This window comes from Blennius ocellaris, assembly GCF_963422515.1.
Source record: "Blennius ocellaris genome assembly, chromosome: 8".
NCBI lineage: Eukaryota > Metazoa > Chordata > Actinopteri > Blenniiformes > Blenniidae > Blennius > Blennius ocellaris.
This window is the reverse complement of record NC_137657.1, coordinates 18834052-18860850: the sequence shown is the minus strand read 5'-3', so window position 1 is coordinate 18860850 and position 26799 is coordinate 18834052. Positions and strand designations below refer to the sequence as shown.

General features: G+C 38.8%; 1 protein-coding gene across 1 annotated transcript in view; it reads left to right on the top strand.

Annotated features, from left to right (window-relative positions):
• The window catches only part of LOC308133227 (CUB and sushi domain-containing protein 3-like), a gene marked incomplete at both ends in the record, with an annotated part of 215521 nt that overhangs the window by 63647 nt on the left and 125075 nt on the right, over positions 1-26799 (top strand). The window contains 16 exons of the mRNA XM_080500528.1: positions 1929-2041; positions 3252-3329; positions 4872-4959; positions 6005-6129; positions 6729-6850; positions 9872-9975; positions 10508-10620; positions 10930-11112; positions 11818-12144; positions 12934-13128; positions 13540-13678; positions 14596-14783; positions 19946-20134; positions 22205-22321; positions 25418-25633; positions 26743-26755. Of these exons, the coding sequence (XP_080356654.1) occupies positions 1929-2041; positions 3252-3329; positions 4872-4959; positions 6005-6129; positions 6729-6850; positions 9872-9975; positions 10508-10620; positions 10930-11112; positions 11818-12144; positions 12934-13128; positions 13540-13678; positions 14596-14783; positions 19946-20134; positions 22205-22321; positions 25418-25633; positions 26743-26755 (2310 nt within the window). The remainder of the gene's footprint in view (positions 1-1928; positions 2042-3251; positions 3330-4871; positions 4960-6004; positions 6130-6728; positions 6851-9871; positions 9976-10507; positions 10621-10929; positions 11113-11817; positions 12145-12933; positions 13129-13539; positions 13679-14595; positions 14784-19945; positions 20135-22204; positions 22322-25417; positions 25634-26742; positions 26756-26799) is intronic.

Here is a 26799-nt window from a genome sequence, read left to right as displayed (position 1 = left end):
TATACATTCATTTTCAATCAACTGCATGGAGTGTTTCCTCTCTGTCAGTCGTCGGTCTAAAAAAAAAAAATTAAGGCGTTAATTACATCCCTGCATCTGAATATTGTGATATCCACCTTTGAGTGAGCTGGGCAGAGTAGCAATCCCATTATAATATCCTGCCTATTGTTGTTAGCTTTGTGCTCTCATTGCTTTATGTTGCTGAGGGACTTTTGCATGCAGGCTGCTATTGCATAATCGAAAAGAGTGGTTTGAGGCACATTGATGCAAATTCACCCAGCGGAGTAAATCCTTACTAAGGTGTCATTAAGCCCTTATTTAGTGTTAATGGTGCATCATGTTTCACTTCCTCTGCTACGCTTTGCCCTTGTGACAACAATATATTTACCTCGACTAGCTTTAAATATGTTCCATCACTACTCTGGAACTTGGAGGCTGCTTGTTACTTCTAGATACGTACAGTTTTATTATGACAATCCATTTTCTTTTTGGCTTCCAGAGAATATCTTTCCATAATTTGTAGGTTTTGCTGCGCAATACACAGAGGGAGTGTCTTCTGGTTTCTCTACCTGAAGGCTGCGCTTATTCATTCAGCCCGTATATTGGTGTCATTAGCATTTCATCAATGACGCAATGAGCGAAAAGGTCAACTTTTGTGTGAAAATCAATTACCTTTTAACTCCCCTCTAGGAGCTGCCATCATCTCCCCTTGTGATGGATAATTTGTTTTAAACAGATCAGTATTTAAAATTTGCATTTAGTTTGCGCATCAGTTAAAATAAAATATGTGACAGCCTATAAAGTGATGGAAAGCTCTCATTTAAACACCTGGGTCTTCTGCTGTAATCAAAATAAAGACTCAAATGTCAAGAACATTTTGTTCTGATGCCTGTTCTTCACTCCAGTGGCCACGAACTGGGAAAAAAGTTACTGTCGCAATTGTTTCTCTTCAGTGTTGTCTTCCTGCCTCTTCTCCTTTCACTAACTGCCAATTTCATTTCTTTTATTTTGCCCTTATCTCTCTGCCCCTCAGGTGTCTCTGTGGTAAATGCCAAAGAATTACAAAGAAAAGTGACCTTAAGCACAACTGCACACAACAACAACAACAACAAAAAAACATTCACGTGGGTGGGCACGCACGCTCACAGTTTGTTTGTTTTTTTAATAAAGCGAGACTATTTGGAAACACGGGGTTCAATTGCACCGTGCTCTTTTCCCCTCTTTTCTAAGCCACAGTTTAATAGATCCAGTGGCATCGTGCTCTATTGACTGTGGTATGACAGGGTACACAGTGGTGGAATTGCAAGGCAATAGGAAGACAAAACAAACAGAGCTGGTTAACCAGACAAATGAGAAGGCTTCTGGCAGCTTTAAGTCTCTTCGATTATACAGCGCCCTCGATGCTGCGGCCATGTGCTGAACAAAAGCTCTGATCTACAACTAGACACAGACACAAAGGTGGATATAGTCAGGTTTCACACAGTGACTTTGAGTCACACAGACCAGTTGGATTCACAGTTACGGCACACGATACATTTCTGTTTTCCTTCTTCCCTCACAAATTCATCCATCCATGTTTCAAAACTGTGTGAATAAAGTTCCAGAGTCAAATCAACAATTTTTTTTCTTTGATTGCACAACTGGTTGTCATTTTTTTTTTTTTAGCATGAAATCTTGTTGTGGTACATGGAATGGTTGTTTAAAAAAATATTTTATTGAGCCAGTTTGTTTTATTTGCTAATATTTGTAATGTCTTAATTGAAGTCGTGATATCGCTTCCTGAGATTCTCATCCACTGATTTTTCAGATTTGCTAATGTTGTTTTCCATTTTTAATAACAGGAACAGATGAGAAGTACTGGGAAAGCTGTGGAGATGAACTAAAGTCAAAACAGATTAAATGTTTTCTTTTTGACTCTTCATGCTCAGGCTTACTGGAATGAATATTCCAGCACCCATCATCAGCAACAAAAACTGGCTACGGTTGCATTTCGTGACAGAAAGTAACCATCGCCACAAAGGCTTCAGGGCTCAGTATCAAGGTAAGACGTGGTTCTTTCATTTGCACGTTGTAACCGAGGACGGCCCTTACTTAAACGAAAAAGGAAAAACACACTGTAATTACAAAACATGTTTTTGATCTTTCTTAACTGAATATTAAACAGTTTGATTAATACCCTCTGTAGAGGGCACAGAGGCTTTTCCTGCTTCAAACCATTGACTTCAAAGGACCTTGTTAATCAAATATTTGAAAGATAAATACTGTATATACTCCCCCCTTGGAAAAATTCAGCTCTGTTACACTCAGCTATTCATTACCCTCACGTTGTTCTCTGGCATGACTTTAACGTCGGTGTATGTGCTGCATATAGTCTTTCTCAAATCCTGGCCCTGAGCCAGATAGAAACCCTGCAACTTCACAGTAAATGGCTCAATAGAAGCCTGGACTAGCAGGCGTGTTGTGCACTCTACAGTAAATTGATTCATGAACTCAACTCCATAAGAATTCCCATTCGTCATTTGTTGCAGTGTATTGTTGTGAAGTGATTAAAAGAAATTGCAAATGCTAGAGGCAAAGGATTTCAAGTCAAGACAAGCGCTTGGAGATTTAATGAGGAAGTATACTTTAGAGCATATAATCATCATCTGGTCATAAAATCCTATCACATCCTGTTTGTGTAACATCTTGAAATAACCAGTTGACCTAGTGGGTGGCTCAGAGGAAAAGCATCATCCCAATGTTTTAGAATTCAAATAGCCTTGTTTTGCTTGATACATCACTTATTGCTCTCGGCTCTTCTATTGATGACAGCTACTTGCATCACCTGGCTTTTGTTTGCAATCTGGCCCCAACTGTGTTTAATTAGTATGTCTTAAGATAAGTACCATTCAGTCCTTTGGCTGTTTTTTTTTTTTTTTTTTTTAATTCTTCATAGGATTTCTCCCCTGCAACTTAAAACTAGTCAATCTGCCTTCACCGATCGATTTTCATCCACTGTTTTAAATGTAGGAATTACACAAACAGGCAGACATTGAAAACTAGTTTAGTTTTTACAAAAGAACTCTGGTGAGCCTGGGGAATACATCATAGCCGGTGGACTCGATGCTTTATCGAAAAGCATGCACAGCATTAGCAATGATAGTTTGATGTTCTTCACAAGACAAGAGAAAGAAACACTTGTACTGTATCTTCTCACATCTAATACTGTAACTTCTTTTATCTAATGAACTCTTTCTATTGCTCTCGACCAGTGAAAAGCTCTGGAGAGCTTAAATCCAGAGGGGTAAAATTATTACCAGGAAAGGACAACACTAACAAACTGTCTTTGAGTAAGTCTTTTATTTTTATTATGCAACTGTTTTCATTGTTTGGATTTTTATTTTTGTTTATGTAGGACTTGTGTTTTTGGTCTTGGTTTCTTTTTTTCTTTTTTTTTTTGTCTTTTTTGCTGCATCATTCGATGAAGGAATTAAGCTACAGTACTAGATTTTGCAGAAGTGCAGTCTCTATTTCTTTCTGATGACCTCTTCACTCATATTACGGGACATCCTACCCTGACAGAATTATTTGTTGTTTTTTGCTTGCAGCAAAATGCTTAGTTTGATCAATTTTAGTTGGGAGTAACTCCCTCAGTATGATTTTATCCTGTTTAAGTAGCACAGAAGAGTGACTTAGATTCATACACATAGAAGTAGTCAAAGCTGAATGACCATTCACTTGTCAGGTGATTTGCGTGCACTTCGGATGGGAGTGAATGCATTTTAATTGCTTGTGGTGCCGTGTCATTGACATAAATCTGGAACACAATTCCCTTTAACTCAACAGTGTCCTAAACACTTCGATGAGAACAGGTTGTAATCTTTATTACCTTATGTGACATAACTGCAGCAAGAAACATGAATAATGCACAGGACCATAATCTTCTCCACGAGACAATGTTGGATATCATTAAAAAGACTGAAGGGATGCTTCATAAGCCTTGTGGATTTATTGCATATAATTGAACACATAACTGTATTGTAATTTTGCAACAATTAGTTCAGAGCTGATTAACTTTCTGAAAGACTTAAAAGAAATAACACTTGCTGGGAGAGTTTCTCATAAGAATACAAAGTGTGTGTGTGTGTGTGTGTGTGTGTGTGTGTGTGTGTGTGTGTGTGTGTGTGTGTGTGTGTGTGTGTGTGTGTGTGTGTGTGTGTGTGTGTGTGTGTGTGTGTGTGTGTGTGTGTGTGTGTGTGTGTGTGTGTGTTCAACTGAAAATATTGAAATAAACCTTAATGTGATGCTACATATTTTACAAATTGCCAGAGGAGGCCACCTTGATTTCTTTTTGCTAATAATGTGAGTGAGCTGAGCCTGTTCAAAGTAATGTTTTTTCTTGGTCTGAACCAACTCTGCGTTTCTTCCACAGTAGAGGCAACGGTGAATATGAAGCACATCTCTGAGGCATTATCGAGTGCACTTAAATTGTTATTATGTAGGTAGAGTCAGACTGAGTGATTATTGTTGCTCTTGCAATTCAGAGTTGAAGGTTATTTAATCCTCTTAGTCCCTATTGGGCCGAGATAGATTTTCCTATATTTCGCCCAGCTCGGGAAAGAGTGTTGCATTTACCCTTGGTGCCCACATTGATATTACAAAGCACGAGTGTGATTTCACAGTGGTACTGAAAAATAACTCCACGTCAAATGTGTTTTACATTTGCAGATGACATTGGACTTCTGAATGTCTCATTGCGGGAATCCCACAGCTCAATTGTTTCCAAACGTATATGTTGAGCAGGCAGAATTACTGTATCTACTGTTGAGGTGCTTTTTTAATGGCAATTTCTCTCTGTCACTGAAGTGTTGGTTCTGCTCTTCTCTGTTTAGTGAATGAAGGAGGAATCAAACAGGTGTCTAATTACTGCCCTGATCCAGGTGAGCCAGAGAATGGCAAACGGGCTGGCTCTGACTTCAGGTAAGTTGACGTTTTGCTGCGGGAGCAAAGATGCTCACATCTGTTTGAAATGAAAACAAAACAAAAGCAAGAATCCTTGTTTTTTGAAAGATATTACGATAAACCATCTGTTAAATGATACCGACATATATACATTTAAAAGTGTTTGCTTGTCACAGTTCTTCAAGTAATAATGTGACTTTTAGACAGTTTTTCTTATGCAACAATTGCTGACCACACTGACAGCAGAGGATTCATGCAGCCGACATATGAACATATTGAGGGCGTGTAGTAAATCACTGACCAATCAGCAGACGGCTCCTCAAACTCAGACCCATTCCATGGTGCCGAGTACCCCAACGGAAGGGGAGCGGAAAAGCGGCCGCCTTTGGAGCGGTTGTTTCCGCATTCCTGCGGTGGCAACGCGAACCGTAACGGACTGTACCGGTCTATCCCTGCACTTTTTGTGCAGTGGAAACGGGGCTTTAGTGGTCTTTTGGGGAAACAGCACTTTGGAGTATCTTTTTTGGAATATAATTCCACCTATAGTTGAGTAAAAATTTCACAATGTGATCTGCTTCAGTACTTTTGAAATACTCTGCTACTCTACTCTCAATTGGTACTCTAAATTGGTACAAAGTAAGCCAATAATTTGAATCGCTATTTGCAATATTATTTCCTTTTAATTATTCTGTAATTAAAAGGTTGGAAACTATTCACAGTAAACATATAATGTTGGATTTTTGGATCAGAAGACAAAACTATAAACTGGTAACCTTTTACCCGTGTTTGATTGAGTTATGCTTTACCTCATGATAAGTACATTGTAAAACAAACAGTTTTCATGAATCCACAAAGACACTTCCAAGTATAAAAAATGAATTTATTTTGCCCGGGCTGTTAGTTACCTGCACTCATGCACTCTGAAGTCCTCACACACTTGAGTGTGTGGTTCTTTGTCCACCGATGAGGTGAAATAAATAATGAATTTAATATTTTGTCAGGAGTCATTTTCGAAGAATTGATTGCTTTTTTCAGGCGTTAATGGTGTTTGTTATCTCCTCAGCATCGGAGCAACTGCTCAATTTACCTGTGATGAGGACCATGTGCTGCAGGGTTCCAAAACGATTACCTGCCAGCGCGTAGCCGAAGTCTTTGCCGCTTGGAGCGACCACAGACCCGTCTGCAAGGGTGAGCAAGGCTTCCAGAGAGCTAATAAAACAGTTTGATTAAGGCAGTGCCTCTGGATATAGGCTCTATGCAGATCGAGGAAAGTTCATTTCTGTTAATTATGTATGAAGGCCTCTGCAGCAGCGCTTTACTTTTCTATTCCAAAACGCTCTGCATGTTTTTCTGTGTTTCATAATACCTGGAGCACCTTTTAAAAATGTGATTAATGGAAATGCAGCTAATGGACCTTCTCTCAGCTTGTGCAAACAATATATTACAATGCAGGAGTTATTCCTCTGCCTTCTGAGTGCTAAACCATCATTATCTATTGTGAATTTCCTGTGATGTTTTGTTCAGTTAGGTTTCGTGAAGATTTACATGGTAAGCCCTATAAATCATTATCTATCTGTACAGATAAAAGGTCCAATTTGCAAATAAAGTATCAGATTTATTTTCAATTAGAATCTCGTGTGTACGTCACCATACCAAAATAAAGAGTAATCTTTATATTTGGTGAATTATGGAAACATCTTAAATAGAATGAACCATACAACTTTGTTTAATGTTATAAGTCATATATGCTTTATATCATCTTTCATCTTTGTCATCTTGTGTTGCAGTGAAAACATGTGGGTCAAATCTACAGGGACCTTCAGGGACCTTCACATCCCCCAACTTCCCAATTCAATATGAGAGTAACTCCCAGTGTGTGTGGATCATCACTGCCAGCGACCCCAACAAGGTGGGGTTCAGTCAATCATTTTCATGCCAGTTCCTCGTTGGACGGGGTAAACTAGTTTGCATTTTGAGTCATAATTTGGCACAACACTTGCAGTGGTTATCTCTGCTGGAAAGGCACTTTTTTATACTGGAAACACTGCCCCAGTTTTACGAGTGTCACGTTTACAATTCCTCAACATTATTTGAGATTGTACTGCAACTAAGGAAATAATACTAAAGCAGATAAATGTAAACTTTGTTTCCATTCTGTAATACCCATTATAAATGTTATCCAAGCAGAAATTATATGACTTATTTTCAAGAAGCAATGACCACATTTTTGTAATTTTCTGGCCCCCATAAAAATTTAATGTGAAAAAAAGCCTTTTAAGTACCCTTAGTTTATAGAGGTTTTTTTTTTATTATGTGTGTTTTTTGTGTGTGAAGACCCAGCTGTTTTTTTTAAATACTTCTATTTAATGTATTTGATGTATTTCTCAAGATTTGCAAAAAGATATGCATTGCAACAAGATTAAAGCAGCTTTTTTTCCCCAAATAAAATGTTCACACAGTACAGATAAAGATAAGGAGCCCAATGAACCCAGTGATTATTGATGTTGGTAATAATGAGTGAAAAAAGTGTTGTGTGGTGCCAATTGTACCACCAGTCCCATTAAAATAATAAATGCTCAGCGACCACTTGTTAAATGTCCCTCTGAGAAGTCACTTTGTAATATGGCTTATAGTTTTTAAAAATGGTTTCATTTTCTAGATTAATTTATTGAAGAAATCCAGGAGCAGATTTACACAAAATTTAAGTAATAGCATGCATCTATCTATATTCTTATGTGTATTTTAGAAATAATTTCACCAGTGTAGTTTGTCATTATTTAGTGACGACAACTAAGTTTTTGTCTCCCAACGGCACAGTATCCCTCATCTTTTTGCATTCTGAAAGCTTGCATTTTTTTCTCGACTTGAGGCGTACTTATGCATGCATGCATTCTCCCAGAGTTTTTTAAGGTTATGAAAGGTCACATAGAATATTCATGCATTTTAACGTATGTCCATTGGGCCTAATTGATGTACATATCTGCATTGGATTTAATTTTTCAGCTTAAACAGTCTTTCAGTTCGCCCATGACTGTAATGAAGAAAGCGAGTAATTTGTCTCAATCATCTTTGGTTAACACACACAGTGAAAAGTAGTGACTGAATGAGATCAACATTTCCCCAGAGTGATGAGGTCAAAGCAGTTTCCCTAATGGTCATTACCGTTCCCCAACACACATTTATTTCAATTGATTATATGTCCAGTGAGTTGTCGACACAGGGGTGTTTGCTAAGCACTGTTCTGCTAATAACTAATAACTAACCAACCAGCTCTCGTTCAGCGCTCACAAGGACTGGCAAGTGCCACAGCTTTGTGCCACTGTGCACTCTTGTAGACAAACAAGCCATTGACTCGGCACTGAAACTTGGTCCATTAGTGTTATTATGGTAATTATGCTTATGTGTGCATTGTAATGAGCGGTTACACATGGATATTGTGCAGGCATTGTCCTCCCCATGGCCAAAAAGAGAAGGGGAGCTCAGGATGAGCAAGCGGCCATCATATGCTCGTCATCAACAGATGTGACACTCGCGTCATTACAGGACCCTTCCGTTCATCAACAGTCCGTGCAGGCTCAGATAATGTGCTGCTGTTGTGAAACGTCTCGGCAGTTTTACATGATTATCATCAGTGTAAGCAGCTGTTGCCAGTCTGATGTTTGTATATGTTATCTTTTGAGATGCTATGTACATTTGTCAAGAGAAAACTGACATTCCAGTGACAACCAACAAAGTTATCTGAAGGGTATATGCACACAGGCAATTAATAATTTTGGACTTCCTTGATGTGTTTGCTATGGCTGGCTCTCCAGTTTTGATTTGTGCTCTGAAGTAATGTAAAGCGATGCTTCTGTCAGTTTGTGTATTGCCTTGAAGGATGTTTCCAGTGTCCTTTGTTTGCTGCATGGACACACACTCTTTGTCAAAGCCGTGTTTCATAAACAGTCAGAAAGTTGATGTGACTCGACTTTTATGTTTGTCTTCTTTTTTCTGTCGATTCAATTTTTTGGTTTGAGTTTGAAGGGTCGCTTCTGCATAATTCCAAAACTTCCAGAATATTTCTTATGTCACGCAGCTACTTGCCTTGTGAAATGTGATTGTTTTTTTTATCGAGTTACCTTAAACATGTTTGTTCTTTTTACAGCAAAGCATATGGCATTATAAATGTATTTTCAGGTAGAGGTTTCCATTTTCTACTTTAGATATCGGACACTATGGGTTATATTGTACAGATAATTGACAATCATTCAAATTAGGGGTTTTCAAAGTGTTCAAATATGACAATGATTTACTCTTTACATCAATAAAGCCTTAAATGATCTATTTGATCTGTTTTGAACTATTTTACTCTGAAACTTACTTTATTGTTTATAGTCTTTGCATCCCCATTGGTTTGCTAGAATAGTGACAACTATCCTTCTTTAGGTCCAGAAAGGTCATACACATGATCAATCAACCAAAACCAGGACAAACCTCTATCCATAGTCCCAATAGGCATCTGTTTCCTTTCCCTTATTTTTCTAACACATATAAAGTAAAATTATATGCACTTCTTTGCTTCACTAAACGGAGTATTCTAGTTCCTCCTAAAACATCCTGTAATTATAAATGGAAATCAAAATAAATGCAATATAATTTCCTTTAATAATTTCCTCTTGCTCTCTCACTGTTAATCATTTCCACTTGTTTTGGAAACATATATATATATATATAACAGTTTATCATCAACTCCAGTTTTTACAGTGAATTTCTCTAAGTTTAAAAGGAAAACAGGTGTGCATGTACTGTCAAAGCTGTATGGTAACTGAATCAGTAGCTTTAATGGGAGATACTCCCAACATACTGCTCTGAAGGTTTGTTATACGCTTCAACACTCATCAGTAATGGATCTCAATCTGTCAAAGTGACTTAACATTGTATTTGTCAACAGGTTATTCAGATCAACTTTGAAGAGTTCGACCTAGAAATCGGGTACGATTCCCTAACCATTGGAGATGGAGGAGAAGTTGGTGACTCTAAAACAATTATTCAAGTGTAAGTACAACATTACCTACTATATGTTTTATCTTTCTATCCAAGCTAGTTTGGGAAAGCAGGGGCCAATCCCAGCTGACACTGGGCGGTGGGTCGTGTATATCCTCGGTTGTTACTCTTTCATAGATTAAATGCAGAACAATACACAATGACTCAGTCACAGGCAGTTACACCTCTGGCAGGTTTGAAGTTGCCAATTAAACCAAAAGCTCTTTTTGAATTGTGACGAGAGGCCAGACGTGTGTGCAGAGTCACATTGTCCTCAATACACTGTATCACTAATATTGGCTCTGAATTGTGCCACTATGCCTCCCACATGGATATGGAATATTATATTTTATTGTCAAATTCAATTGAAATATAATAATATATTCAGGTGTAAGCATTTCAGACATTATTTTAGGCATTTTATATCAATAATAATGTTGCACAAAAACCATTTTATTTAGTTTTCTTTGGAAAATGTGGATATGTGAGATATTTTAAACATGTGCTTTAATTCTATTGTGACTTCTTAATGTCCTCTCTGCAGGCTGACTGGGAGCTTCGTCCCAGACTTGATTGTCAGCATGTCCCATCAGATGTGGCTTCATCTGCAGTCTGATGAGAGTGTGGGCTCAATTGGCTTTAAGATAAACTACAAAGGTACACAGACTTTAGTGCAGATATCATCTCTGGCTACTCTCTGTATCTGTCTGCTTTCTGACTATCTTTTAGTGAAGTAACAAGTCTGTTTGCCTCTCTGTCCTCCTGTCTATCTGCTCCTTTCCGTTCGAGAAAACTTTCCCAACCTTAGTCTCGGCCTCTTCAACTGTACCTTTACAGATAATGAGCAAAATTTAAAAAAATTCCCACAGTACTTTGCCAAAGTTAATCCTCTACTATTCCCCTTTCCTTTTTCTGCCATGGCAATTCAACAATCCATCTTTCCTCTTCTAAATCCTTCACCAACAGAAATTGACAAAGAGAGTTGTGGCGACCCTGGTACTCCTCTGTATGGCTACCAGGAGGGCAGTGGGTTTTTAAATGGAGATGTTCTGCGTTTTGAATGCCAGTTTGGATTCGAGCTCATCGGGGAGAGGATGATAACCTGCCAGAACAACAATCAGTGGTCAGCTAATATCCCCATCTGCATATGTGAGTCACATTCACGTTTTTTTTTTGTTTTTTTTTTCATGACGGCAAATAAAGCAATTACTTATTCACTTGGAAAGTTCACAATGACACAAAGCTATTGGGAGATTAATTATAGTCTTGTTAATTGAAGTTGCATTGCATGGGTTGTCAGGTAAAATGGAAAATTGATCATATGTTGTTACCTACGCTATTTAGGGATGGTGTTGAAAGAGAAGAATGTCGGGTACTCCCTGTTATTCTGCATAGATGCTCCAGAGAATGCAATCTGCACAATGCTGCATGTTTCCCTTTGTTGAGGCAACTAGAACCTTTTCTTTTAAGTTCAATATTCCCAACTCATATCAATGATATAAATGTAGTTTTCTATTCCTTCAAGTTAACTGCATCCTTTGAGACAGTGTACAGCATTCCTGAGCACCTATGCTTCTATAGGCCTGTACTTATGTACAGCTATGCGGCAGCTCCAGCTGCCTTAATGTTTCTCCAGCTTTTCAGTGCCCATGGGAATAGTGCTGTCTCCTGATTGCTGAGCTACTTATGCAGTACTGACATTGTTCTATACAGATCTTTGTCCCTGATCCTGTTATGGCAGAATCTGCAGTGCAGACTGTCATGTGGTAAATGAGAGTCAATGTAAAACAAATTGCCTTTCTCAGAATATTTAACTTTTTAATCAGCACTGATATATTTTGCCCTATCACACAGTCCCCTGTTTCTCCAACTTCACTGCACCCATGGGAACAGTGTTGTCTCCCGACTACCCAGAAGGCTACGGGAACAACCTCAACTGTGTGTGGCTGATTATCTCTGAGACTGGCTCCAGGATCCATCTGGCCTTCAATGACTTTGACTTAGAGCCGCCGTATGACTTCCTTACTATCAAAGATGGGGATCAGTCAGGAGCAACAATTCTAGGACGCTTCTCGGGGGCTGAAGTACCTTCTCATCTGACGTCCAACAGTAACATACTGCAGCTGGAGTTTCAGGCTGATCACTCAATGTCTGGTCGAGGGTTCAACATCACCTATAGCAGTAAGTGACTGTTTGATCAAATGATTATTTTATAGTAATCAATTTATAGGCTATTCTTCTGCTATGGTTGAGGTTGCTGCCATAATGACTAATCTGACACTTTAAATGTTTGCACTTTATGGCAACAAACAAACAAGAAACAAGAATAATATAGGGTCAAATTTTAATTAGTTTACAATGTGTGAATAATGATGCACCGAAAATTGTCTACTATAAAATATGTGGATTTGTTTGTCCTCAGTCACGCAGCCTAGTCTACCCATTTTTTGTTCCTTTATTAACAGGTGCCTAGTCAGAATGCATTTGCTTTGTTGGCTCCTTTCAAAACACCTTAGCACACATTTCAAAACGTCAAAGCAATATACCACCAATAATTAGACAGCAAAAAGTAAAATCAAAGTGCTTTTGACATGATCACATTACAGCCGAGTTATAATAAGTAAGCTGAGCTGAGCAAATTTATTTTGACACGTTTAGAAAGATTGAGGAAGAAAAGTGGCTATGCAGTAGCCCAAGTGAGGCTAATAGTTCCTTAACAAAAAGCACAATTTATACAGGAAATATAGGGCTTAACTCTCCAGCCTGCTCTTTCTTTTCTTCACAACAAGCTCTGAAGACAGAGGCTTTTGTTGACCTCAGGTGTGAGAGCAGACCTCTGTAGGTTTTTTTCCCCTCCCTTACAGACAGTTACATCCATTTCCCTTATCTTTTCACAACTCAATGACCCCATTTCTCATTCACACAAGAACATTTGTCACCACATCTTGTTCTCTTTCTTCTCATTACAAGCGTTTGGGCGTAATGAGTGCCCCGACCCTGGTGTACCACTGAATGCGAGGCGCTTTGGTGACAGCTTCCAACTTGGGAGTTCCATCTCTGTAGTTTGTGAAGAGGGCTTCATCAAGACGCAAGGTGCTGACACCATAACATGCCATCTGGAGGAAGGCAAGGTGATGTGGAGCGGGCTGATTCCCAAATGTGAAGGTACTGAACTATAATAGCTCCCAAGTGTGTGGTTGTTGGACAGATAAGTCAGTTTTTGAGTTAGAATGAAAAAGAAAGAAGAAATGAATCTGGATTAAAAACAAAAAAGTAAGTGGGTTGTGCTGAACATAGAGCTCGGTCCAGCCAAAGCAGGCTACATTTATTTTCAGGTATTTTTGGTACTTGTACTTTGGTGAGTCATCCTGTATGTATTTGCTTTTAATACTGTTTTATGTAGGTTCAAAAGATTGTTGAGTGGTATCACCTTTATAACAACAATTTGTGTCTCCTCTCCTCTCTTCTCTTCTGCTTTTCTCTCTGCTCCTCTACTCATCTCTTTATCTCTTCCATCTCACCCCCCCCAAAAAAAAAATTAATAAATAAAAAATCACCACTTCTTCGCCCCTCCAGCTCCTTGTGGGGGGCACTACTCAGGGCCATCGGGTGTCATCCTCTCCCCGGGGTGGCCAGGATACTATAAAGACTCCCTGAGTTGTGAGTGGGTCATTGAGGCCGAGCAGGGACGTTCCATCAAGATTAGCTTTGACAGGTCTGTATGACAGTACTGTAACAATTCAACCGTGGAGAGAAAGCTATACACTCTTCAATATACAGACAACAACTGAGAGCCACACTATTACTTTCATTTTATTGACATGTACTATACTGCATTTGGGTACTAATATGGATGTAAATGCATTTCCGAATGTTCTTATAAACAAACACAAACTCGTATACAGTTAGGGCACATACTGTGTGTGAGTACAGAAACAAGCTTCTTATCCTCAGCGCCAGAAGCCTTTGTGTTCGAAATAGAACGTCAGAGAGGGAAGAACACAGACCTGGACCTAGTTTCCAAAAATGTTGAAAGGCTCAAGTAATTCTTTATTTTGCTTCCTGGCATTTACTGCCTTGCAGAGGTGCCGGAAAAAGGAAAACATGTCTTTCTTTAAGATCTTTATTCCCTAACAGTAAAAGGAGAAATCATGAATTGTACATAGTTTAAAGTCATCGCTTTTTCATTGGAGACACACACCTTTGTAAAAACGCAAAGACATACTTTCACTTAGACCTTTTTGGGAAACCAACTGAAATCTTTTTACCTTTTCCTGAGCCCATTTTTTTTCAAATGTATTCATGGAATTTTTGATGGCAGTACACTGAAGGTAACCTGCACAATTACTTTCATTATTGGTCCCAAGAAGCACAGTTGTCCATCTTAAAATGCCTGAAGTTTTTTTTTCAATTGTATTGATCATTATATCGAAACTCTATGTTCTTGTCTATTTTTTGGAGATGTAGAGACTAGAGGGAGCTCAGAGATCCATACCATGTCACTTTTCTGAGAAAGTCATTGATCTTAGGCGGTTGCAATAATTGGAATACTTGCTGCGTGAGCTTCTTCCTCTTGTATGTCTGCAAGTATCAATTCTGCAACTCCACGTGTCTTCTCTTTTCCCTTTCAAGGTTTCAAACTGAGCTCAGCTATGACTTTCTGGAAGTGCATGATGGTGCCAACCTGCTGTCTCCTCTGATTGGCTCCTTTAATGGAACTCAAGTTCCCCAGTTCCTGTTTAGTAGCAGCAACTTTCTGTATCTCCTTTTTACCACCGACAACAGTCGCTCAAATAGTGGCTTCAAGATCTTCTATGAAGGTGAGATTGCGTGCGACTATTATCTACATTCACAATGAAGCATCGACCTCGATGAGATATAGCTTTTGAGCTTTTATTTTTAGACGGTACGAAGTGCTCATGTTTGAAACTACATTCAATGTCGAACTCGTATGTTTCAGTGGATTCAAAAAGATTTTGAACCGTTTGAATCTCGTTTGTCAAACAACTAAAGGCGGTAAAATAGAGAATGTCACTGAAAGTTAACCTGCTTTGCTTTTCTTTTTAAACATTTGTGCAGTTCCGTTGACTGTGTCGACAATAGACTTTGTGGAGGATGTGTTTCAGGTGGATTGCATTACAAGAGGTTTAGTATTTTTCTAACAACTTCACTTAATGAGTTTCATTTCTAAAGGTTGAAATGAAATTTATTAGGATTAGGTACGGGGATAAAAATTTAAGAGTGAAACTACATAATTTCAAACACTGTTGACTTTGGATAGGGAGGCAGAACAAGGTCAATGCTGCTGCTGTTAATCCTATGTTATCTACTGACTGTTCATTTTTCACAGTTCACAAGTTTTTCAGACTGATCAGTGAAAGTTGTTTGAAGCCGTTAGCAGCGACTGAAGGTTGGGGAATGGCTCCTCTGTGAAATAAAAGCCAGACGCTATAGAGGAGTCAGTGATGCACAGTAATCAGAATCATTGGCTCAATACTCCTTGTTCAGATCTTTTCATATGGGAGTGTTTGGACCGTGAATGTATATAGTTACTCTTTGCACTATTGCATAATAATAATTCAGCACTGTTTCTCAGTGCATTTTTGAACTTCATAACCTATGTCATCATGATAGTAGCTGCTTGTTCCCAATCAGAGATGGCATATTGAGTCATTTAAAAAAAATGTTTAGCTTCACAAAGTTGCCTTTCATCCCATTTTCCTTATCAACGCTGATTTGGTTGCAGCATTTGAGGATATTCTGATATCTAGAGGATTGGGCATTTTCTTTGGGTGATGCATTTGTCAGAGGTATTTATTTGGACATGCTTTGTCACTTAAGAGGAGCAATTTCATGTTCTCTTTTGAGTGGTTTAAAGTTCAGACTAAGACAATTTTAAATCTAAGCAATAATCAGCAGTTGAACATGATTTGATAACTGAACTTTAGCGAAGGAGCTTTGCAACGGTCGATAAAAATTATACATCCAATTTTAGAAAATCAGCTGTGTAAAATTCAATACTTTGTGCTTTAATCTGTACATGCAAATAAATGAAAATAAATAAGAGCAGTTTTTACGAGGTTGAGGGAATATTATCGACAATGACTTAATTAAAAACTGAGTCATGATCCTGAAAGACGATATATCTAAGAAGGGAGGGACCAATTGACTATTTGTTACTGAAATGTGTACTTTTATTTCACTGCCTCTTGTCATGTGAAATGCTCGCTGTGATTTTAAGAATGCAAAATGAAATGGAAACTCCCTATGAAAATCTAAATGTTTCCAGACAATGAATGGCTCTCAGAGTGTTTAATTGGAGGAGTTAATATTGTAAGCTCTTTTTTTATTCCACTTTCCACACTGTTTTCTTTGGAGGTGGGTATTGTGGGTGGGTATTGAATGATATTCTGGACTTATTGTGATCTATTTTCACAATTGTTTGCACTAGGACCATTACCTCTGCCGCTCCAATTTGATTCATAAGACAGAGTTTGTTATTATGTCTGTATTATTGACTGAAAGCAGGCCTCAAGTGCCTTTGTCTTATTATGTTTTGCTCTCAAGTGCATTTCTCTTTGGTTGACGAGGCTATCAAAAAACAATAACAGTAAGATCATATTAGCTTCTTCCACAGCTATTAGAGGACATATCTTAACGTGGAAATGCTTTAGGGAAACCAAACCCACTTCATTTGTAAAATTGGTTATACAAAATAATGTTGAATAAACATGAGCACCAGGACATTGTGTCAATACCATTGCATGCAGCAAACTATGATTGTTTTTTATTAATTGATTGACCGATTGATTGATTTCAGGCCAAATAAACATAAAATGTGAACTGGAACAGAAAAGAACGAGAGCTCCAGTTTTACCTGGAAGGGAAGATATAATCCTTTGGAACAAAATACATCTTTCAAAATTATTTTGTGCATCAATTTCTTCTTCTTCCGGCTCTCGGCGAAGGCGGACGCTTCTCTCTTCTCTCCTCTCCCCCTCGTCTTCCCCGCTTGCTGCTCCCATCTTGTACTGTGTCAGATCTAACAAGAGCCTCTCTTCATATCCCCATCCGAATTCAACCGGAACCATGGAATTGATCAACTGGTCTCTCAATGCGATCGACCAAATTTTTACGACACGACGATTGGGCAAAGGAGAGCCTGCATATCCCGATGGGACATTTGCAGCCGGATGCACGCTGGATTCCTGGGATTCCTGGAGGTCCCTGTGTTTGGCCATTCTTTCCATCGAGGATGTGGAGGACCTCTACATATTGGGATTAATGATAGCAGGTATGCTGCTGAATTAAGGCTGGCGGCTTTTTGATCTATCGCAAAGTTGAGAAGACACGGGCAGCTGCATTGGGAAGGCTGCCTATCGTCACTGAAGGACTGTGCCAAGCTTTGAATGCTCAGACTCATGTGATAAACGAACTCAAGAGTACGCAAGTCACGACTCTTGAACGTTTACGCGAAATTGAAACCATCTTGGAGAATGTTTGGCGAAAGTTAAAATTCTTGCCAATATTGGAGCAGCACAAAGGCCAGAGACACTCAAGGTCGACAGATAAAGCTGAATCGTCTGAACGAAAACAACCTAATCTACATTTCGGATGCCCAGACACCCAGTCGCCAAGGCTGGTATTTTGTCTTCAACTCTCCTGGATGTGAGCATGGAACGAAGGCTCTGCTCCCCCCCCTTCCCTCCCCTTCCTCCCCATTTCCCCCTCCCCTTCCCTACCTTGGCCCACTGGAATTCACCAGTACCTTTCACCGCCTTTGCTGCGCCCCCTCCCCAACTCCAAGCAGAGGCTGTAGGGGGAAGGATGGCTGCACGCCTGATGGGCTGTGCGCCGAGACACCTCCTCCTCGCGGCGGGCTGCAAAACTACCCTTCCTATGACCAAAGTGCCTTGTCTTGAGATATGTTGTTGAGATGTGTTGTATACTGTCTGTGCTAATGCTTCAATATGCCTGAGGTGGATTTTTTTTTCTAATTACAGACTGTGCTCCTCAGAGCACAGTCTGTAATCTGTCTTTTTCCCTCCTCTCCTCACCTCTTCTTGTCCTTCTTTCCCCCAAACTTCTATGTAATTTTGTTGTACCTGTTACAATGACAATAAATGCCATTCAATTCAATTTTAAATGCACAGTAAAAAACAACATATTTATGAAAGACTCAATGAGTTTGGAGGAAAATTAATTGACTAACGTCAAACTCTTACACTCAAGAGCCCACTACCGACAGTGTTTAACATTTGCTCTATTGTCAAACATGCTCAGGGAAAAAGTATAACTGAGTTGAGCAAATACTCTCTGGAGAAAACGCTGGGTTATGAGACAGGACTCTCCTTTCAACCTGGGCTATTCGACAGGGTGATATGTCAATAATGTATGGCTTAAAATCCTGCTTGCATAACTGTGCCTTTTTGTCACCAATGCCCTGCTGTATAATACAGCGGAATTCTTCCTGTGGATTAGATTTCCCTATAATGATGTGCTGGAACTTTTTGAGATTGTATTAGATCTTTCCTCTGACTGCTGAGGATGAGTATATCTGACGCTATTAGATTACGTCGTGAGTGCAATTTGAAATGTGTGTGCCCTACATTTTGTGAGATACATTACGCCGAGCGTACAGCCACTGACATCAGACATAATGAACAGTACAGACGGAAAAATCTGAATGGTTAGTCGTACCTGAAACAATGATCCCTGTAACTTCAGAAATGAATGCTGTCATGACTGATGTAAATCCATGCACAATTGCAAAGAGAGACCAAAAACTATATGACGTGATAATGCTGTCTTAGAATTGCCTGCCCACTGATGACCTGACGTCTCGCACAACTGTTTAAAATTAGCATAATTTTACTGCATCAAAAGCAAACCCTATTTGGAAGTTGTCCAAATGGCACTCTTAAAAATCACAGGGAGAAACAAGGGCATCTTTTTGGGGCTCCCTGAAAATTAAGCTGGAGCTGGCAATTCTGTAAAACATGCTCATTCTATGAGCAGAAATAGTTGAGAAAACTGTGTCTTATCTGATGATGTTCTCCAAGTGCTTGCATGGAACTGGAGGTAGAATATTTGTATGTTTACAGCAAGGTCGTACCCCCAATTGTCACTCCCCATGCAACTACTGCTCTGTACTCCTCCACAGCGTCGATCCAATGACAGCTTCTGACCTTTGGTGATGTGATGACGAGAGCAAAAAAAAAAAAGCATAGTATGAAGATAAAGCTCTTAAAAACTGTGTTTTTAGAATCCAAAGGAGCCCACAAATCTATCAAGGTTATCCTGGAAGAAAGTCTGACACGGTCTCAAGTGTCAACTCAGGAATTGTCATATTTTGAGTTGATGTAATTTATTGTTCACGCTTTTTGAAAAAAAATCTAAATCGTAAACATAAACAAGGACTCTTTTGAAAAGTCAAAACAAATGAAAATCTCAGTCTCAAGAATTGACTTTCTGTAATAGGCATACGACCTCACGCTTTGTTCTGTTGAACTTAACATTTTGATCCATTCTCGTTTTGAATAAATCCAACCCAGACATTTCAGGGATTGTAAAAATAGATGTTTCGAGTTTTATAAATACAATGTGACTTTGATATACCTCTGTAGCACACAGGCCATATTTTACTTGTATGCATGAGGCAAACTATCTCTACCATATAAATAGTTCAATATCAACCTGTAAACTGGGAATAGAAAGACTCCCTTTCATTGTAATACTATATTTGATACAGAGTGCACCCCTGTACACAACACAATAAAAATGTATGACTCAGTCCTTGTGATCATAAGTCACAGTAACGGCAAAGTCCACGGGCTAAAAGACAAAGACACTCCATCATGGTAGTGGACATTGTAAAGATGACTTGTTGTAAAAACCATAGCTGTAAATTTAGTTGCAAGGGTAAGTATGTGTAGTTATTTCAAACATGTTTAACAAATACAACCTCTTTTATTTGCTCCAGTGGTCACATTGGACACGTACTCCTGTATGGATCCTGGGATTCCTGTGAACGGCGCTCGCTTAAGCCATGACCTGTCCATCGGGTCTACTGTGTCCTTCCAGTGTGACCCAGGATACAGGCTGAGCCACGAGGAACTGCTCGTTTGTGAAAAGAATCACTTTTGGAGTCATCCACTTCCCACCTGTGATGGTAGGTACACAGAAATGTTAAAGCAGTGGCATAAGTACTTTAAGTTACACACATAACACAATTCACTTTTTATATGCATTATCATTTTAATATTTAGTTCTTTAAAACCGTTTTAACATTGCACCGAATGGCTGTAAAACCTAACAACTCTCTTTCATGTCTTTTAAATATTTAGTCAATGTGTTTGATGTGGTAAGAGATGAGCTAATTAGTACTTCACCCTTAATTCTAGAACATACAGACACTGACATGCGCAGCATATATACACTGCATATTGTGTCTTAGTAACTTGGTAACTAACACAAAACTGCTTTGTTTTTGTTGAGAAACAACACAAGAATAATATACTAGACATCAGTAGCCTACAGCAGGTTTGACCAACCAAACAGAAGATCCACTCTTGGCAAAGTGCATTTTGTTCGGCAAACACACTTGGATAGATTTGTTCAGATGTTATTTACCATGCAATATTGAGGTGAGATTATACTTTACTTCAATGCTTATGGTTCAGCAGCATCCTAAAGTTTTAGTATGTCATAGTATTTCATTCTCTGTAATTTAGAAACACACTAAAGGGCAATTCTGGTGATTACTGTTGCTGTGTACACACACGTGTCCCTTGGTTATGGATATTACTCTGCTACAAGAAAATAACAAATAAATTACATGCAAGGGTTGATGGGAGCACCATGCCATGCATATGTTACAATGCCATGTTAAACGAGTTCATCCCAGTACTATTTCTCGATATTCATATTATATCTTGGAGTGTTTTCTAGCCTAGGTGTGTGCCAGGCTGGTGCCAAACACCTTGGCTGTCCGCCTGCGGAGCCTCTAAAGTAGATCGTTTGCCAAGCATACTCATCCACTTTTAATGACTTTATGTAATTTTGGCTCATTAATAAAATATTTGATATAATTTTGTTGGTGGATAAGGATTCAGGCCTTGATGTGTTGTGCTTGCCGGAGAGCCCAAGGGTGGAAAGAGCGAGGATAAGGGAGGGGGGTTGCAGCTGTGGAGCCGCAGGCATCTCGGTGATCCTCCAAAACATCATCTGACATTCATTACTTTGAAAATATGTACATGCACGAGGGTTCTACTGCTAATATTTGTCAACGATAGCTGTTGAGGGATCACTGCATTTGGCTGCAATGCCACCGTCTTTCAGGTCAAACAATGGACAAGGAGGAAAAAAAAAAAGGTTATATTGTCAAATTTCATGAATTCCTTTTAATATTTAAGGAGCACAGCCCTTCATGTGACCTTTGTGCTGAAATATATTGACACTGTGAGAAAACACTTGCAGGTTTAAACAATAGCCAATCACTGCAGTTAACCTTCAGGCATATCGAGCATTAACCTCCCAGCCCTGAGCAGCCAGCAAGGGGAGGAGTTTATCTCATTAAGTTCATTTGATGAGATAAGAAACTGTCTGGCAGTAAATTACTGGATATCAACTGTCAACTGTTCATGAGTCTTATTATTGAGGTGACATAAATGTTGTTCCCTCAGAAAACATGTCTTATCATATCATCTTTAAGTACTGCACCCGAGTGAGAGAGAGGTGGTGGAAATGGGATCATCTCTCCTTACCTGACTGAAAAATAGTGAAACAGTAATTTTCTTCCTGGAAGAAAGTCTGAAATATCTTGAAGTTATTGGAAAAAAAAAAAAAAAGCTTCAATTCACTAATCTGCTGAATGTGCTCAACAATTGCTGTGTATTGTGAGTAAATTTAATGGATTATTGTATTTTCTGATGATGACTTCCAGTTTAAGATACCGGTAGAGAGAAAAGTATAGATGGATGGATAGAATTAATGAATAATTTATTGTCCTGTTAGGCATTAGGGCTGGTATTGGAAAGAGGGAGAGGAAAAAAACAATGTGTTGGCAGAATTACAGGTACTCATAAAAATAGCAGGACAGGATGTGATATGACTCAAATGCATTATTCATCTAAATCGTTCCTCTGTCTTCAGGTGAAGGATTTATTGGTTCATTTAGAATTTTTCTTTTTTTCCCCCCTCCAGTAACAGTTATCATTCATTATCTTCCTTTTCTATTCAGCATCATGTGGTGGGGATATCAGAGGACCTGCAGGGATCATCTTATCACCAGGCTACCCAGAGCTCTATCCCAACTCTCTCAACTGTACGTGGACTGTAGAGGTCAGCCATGGAAAAGGTAGGACACCGCTCTTTTAAAATAATGCTTTTCTCACCACTGTGCTCAGTTGGAAAAGCAAGTTGTCTTCCAATGCAAAGGTTGGTGGTTTGGTTCCCTCATGACGCACTGCTTATTTTTGTGAAGTGCCTTGAGCAAGACATTCAACCACATTGGAGTTTGAACGCATTTTGTGGGAGTAGTGACCATTGCTGTATATGGATGTGTTTGAATATGCAAGTGTGGCTACCAGTGGAAATACACTATATGAATTAAATCTATGTATTTTTTCATTCATATGTACGCATGCAATGCAACTAAAACACATTATTGGGTTTAGCCATAACTCTTTAAGGTGGGAACTTTCAAACTACAGCCAAGTTAAGATGAATATATTTTAGAATGCTTAACTGAACTTATATATCCATACTGAAATGACGCATCAGTCGTAGGAATTGCCAATTATGTAATCATAAATTAAATGACACCCCCTCAGCAGACCCTGGAATCATCACAGGGATTTATTATTATAAAGTGAGGAGTGTGTCAAGCATATCTTTTGCCTGAGCAAAGATCATTTAAATTTGTCATCACTGGCAACTGGCCAGAGTATACATATGAATAATATTATACTGTGTGGCCCTCACTTATTAAAACTACCTGTGAGTGCATTTTTTACTGTGTGAAGGTATCAGAGGATTCACTTTCATGTGTGACTCTTCTTTATCGGTAGTTCCTTCACTTCTTATGTTTATTTGAATAGATTGTGTACAATCAGGGGCTTTTACCCATTCAGAGAATATTTCACTCACTCTGAACCAACTTGAAATTTGAGTGAGCCACTTGCTAAAAGAATTCGGGTGTCTCAATTTTCTCCACAAGTGACTCTTCTTTATTAGTTTAATTCTGTTATCACAGCCCTCACTCTGTTATGTGATCACTAACCAGTTCCTTAACACATCCATATTAATTATCATATGAAAACCACACTGAGCTTATCTCAATTTCCTCACTGCATCATCTTCATGCTTTACTGAAGTGTTTCTCCTGTCCCTTCCTAGAAGGCTCTTTGTACTGTCATTTTGCACTTTTTGTGGAATACCAGTTGATCTTATTGTCAAAGCTGGCTCCTTTCTTTTCTCTGCAGACTTACCTTAGATTGTTGTTTCACAAACACTTCCTTTTCTTTGAGTCAGAAAACTGTTTTTTTCATGCCCAAACAATGGATTTATGTTGACATTTTTATATCCTCAAGTAACATTATTGTCATTCTTTACTTTGTGCATTTGTGAATAAACTGACTAAGACATGCAGAGTGAGAATTTTAGATTTTCCTCACCTGGAGTGAACATCTGTACTCAAGGGATGTGATGAATATATATATATATATATATATTTTATATGAAGTTGTATTTCTTTCATACATACATGTTGGTAGTCATTGACTGAATTACATCTGATGTTTAGACAAAGAGTTTACAATGTAAATCAGGTACAGAAAAAAGCATACCCAAACTTACCCAAAGCTAAACCTGAAACTTACCCAAATGTAAACCTTCAGACAAATTACAATGACGAAATTGTAACAGGTGCAACACTTGCTGTATAAAAATACCCAAAATTAACATTTGCTTCTTAGAATTTGAAATTCAAAGGATGTTAAACTAAAGCATACACCTTGGCTTGAGACAGAAGCATATGGTGATGCCCATCGATCCTCTGACGCTGATGGCAAGAACACTCCCTCTCTGTTTTAACTGGCAAGGCAGCGAAAAATGATGATCTGCTTGCCCATATGTGTGGTTTCAATCTCTTAATTACCGGTAGCATGATGTATTTGGCTAAATTATGCCAAAGTCACATGGCTAAAGCAATCAGTGTTCGGAGAAATACCCTAATTGCGACAATTACATTGTCCTGCCGCTTGTTTTCCAGACGTTGGGTCAAGAAATTAACTGGAACAAAACATTTTTGTTATTTATTCCCTTTTATAATGTTACTAATCTGAATCTAAGATAATTCCACCATAATTTTTCTTTTCTGATAAGGCAACATAAATGCTTGCCCAACATAATGGAAAATCTCCATACATGGCTGATGCTACATTAGTTTTATGCTTTGCTTATATGCTCTGTAATATAATCACTGTTTTACCGACCACAATAAATCATTTGTTTTTGTGTTATTTTTTCTGAGCGTTTAATACTTTTCTTCACTTTTTGGTGTTTGTTTGGTTCACTTTTCAAGTGAACCAAACATTGTGGATGACATTATATAGTCATATTCAAACTGATTCAACAGATGGCCTTGAAACGGTGGCGCTGATTGTGCTGAATGGCAGCCAACTCACCATCATGGATGCAGAGGACTATGTATCTGTTAAATCAGTGCAAAGTGGGGTAGAAAATACACGTACTGTCCATGTAGATTACAGAAGTTGATCTTTTTTTATTTATTCATTCTGGAATATAATTTTCCAGAATAAACGTTTATTTTATGTAATGTAACAATATTTTTATAGCTTTACTTTACTTTAGAAACTAAGTGCTTGATCAGTTCATAGTAGGCTATTTTTACATTTTAATTTGACAAGCATGTCATTGTTGGATGAAGCAATTTTGTTTTGAGTTGTATTTTTGACAGAGGGAAAAAAGGCTGTTCTATAAAAACGACTGATTTTGAAATTAAACACAATTGATCATTTAGTTTTCTTTCAGTATTGTCACTTTTACCATTTGTTTCTTCCATTTTGTTTTTTTTTGGTGTTTTTTTTTTTTTTTTTTTTTTTAGAAATGTGCCAGCGATTGGGGAATAATCTTGATATGCTGTTATTGTCTTGATGCTATAAAGAATTGTTGTTAATTAAAAATTAATTCGATAGTTAAATGACTCGGAATAGCAAATGTTTCTCACAAAATGTGTTCACATGTATTTGAAGGTCATTGCATTCAGTTGTGTTTTAATTTGAACATCTCTCTTCATTACTAATATAAATGAGAAAAAAGTTCACAGTTGTATTTTCAGTTTGACGCTTTCTTCATGTCTTGTCGACTGGTTTCTGGCATTTTCTTTCCTGCAACCTCTGACAGAGAATTACCTTATTTTTTCTACTCCAAGGTGTCCAGTTCACATTCCACTCCTTTCACCTGGAGGATCACCATGACTACCTCCTGATAACCGAAAATGGCAGTTTCGCTCAGCCACTGGCTCGACTCACTGGCTCAGAGCGGCCTGCACCAGTTAATGCCGGCCTGTATGGAAACTTCAAGGCCCAGCTACGCTTCATTTCTGACTTCTCCATATCGCTGCAGGGATTCAACATCTCTTTCTCGGGTATGAAGGCATCTGTGGGTTCTGTCTGTAGGAGGAATGAAGAGTGAAAAATATTGGTATAGACAGAATGGGTAGTGAAGGGTTTTTTTTTTTTTATAGTGGACTGAGTATGAATAGTGTGGAGGAGGCAGAAGGGAAGAGTCGGGAGCTGAAATTGTGGTGGGAGGAGTTGTTATGGATGGGCAGAAAGCAAAAGTGAGAGACAGTGATGGGCAGAGCAAGGCAGAAGACAGATATTTCAATGATGACATCAAAAGCTTCAAGCCTGTTTTAAAGGAGGAGTAAAGTATCATGTGAGGAGTGATTTGTCGGTCAGAACGGGATCAGGCTTAAGGTAGACCGTGCCTCTGGGCCTGTGCTGGCCAGGGGAGAATAATTAAGAGACAAGGAGGTCATGCAGGTTGTGGCTGTCTGACCATGATGAGAGTGATCATCAAGCATGCTGTGTGGGCCAGTGTCCCGAGGACTGAGGAGACAGAGGGGGCAAGGGAATAGAAATAATGGAGGAAAGTCTGTAGATGGAGACAAAGAGAGAAGGAAGATGAGACAGATGGTGATGCTGAGTGAGCAGGGTTGATGGAGAGGGTGGAGAAACAGTGAGGAAGAGCCATAGTGAAGTAAAAAAAAAAAAAATGGGGGGGGGTGGTCTATTTCATGAGCATTCTGGCTAAATGTTTGCCTGCTGTTCGCTGAAGTGAAGCATAACTTGTGCAGTCATGAATATTCATGAAAGTGTGTGTGTGTGTGTGTGTGTGTGTGTGTGTGTGTGTGTGTGTGTGTGTGTGTGTATGTGTGTGTGTGTGTGTGTGTGTGTGTGTGTGTGTGTGTGTGTGTGTGTGTGTGTGTGTGTGTGTGTGTGTGTGTGTGTGTGCGTTGCCCTTGCATTCTGTACAATTAGCATTGATAGTTTTCCTGATTAGAATTAATTTTTTAACCTTTACTGACCTTTGGAGTGTGCCAATAATCACCAGTCCAGTGCTGCTGTAATATTGAGCTCTATCAATTGGCCCACATGCTTCCATACAGACAGATGTACATGGGATGAGAGGGAAGGTCATGGTAGTAAGATATGATGTGTCTCTTGCAGCCTGAGCTGTATCTTCTCACAGGGCCACCGGTGGCGTATGTATAAAAACATTGCATGGAGGGAAGCCCAGTTTTTAACG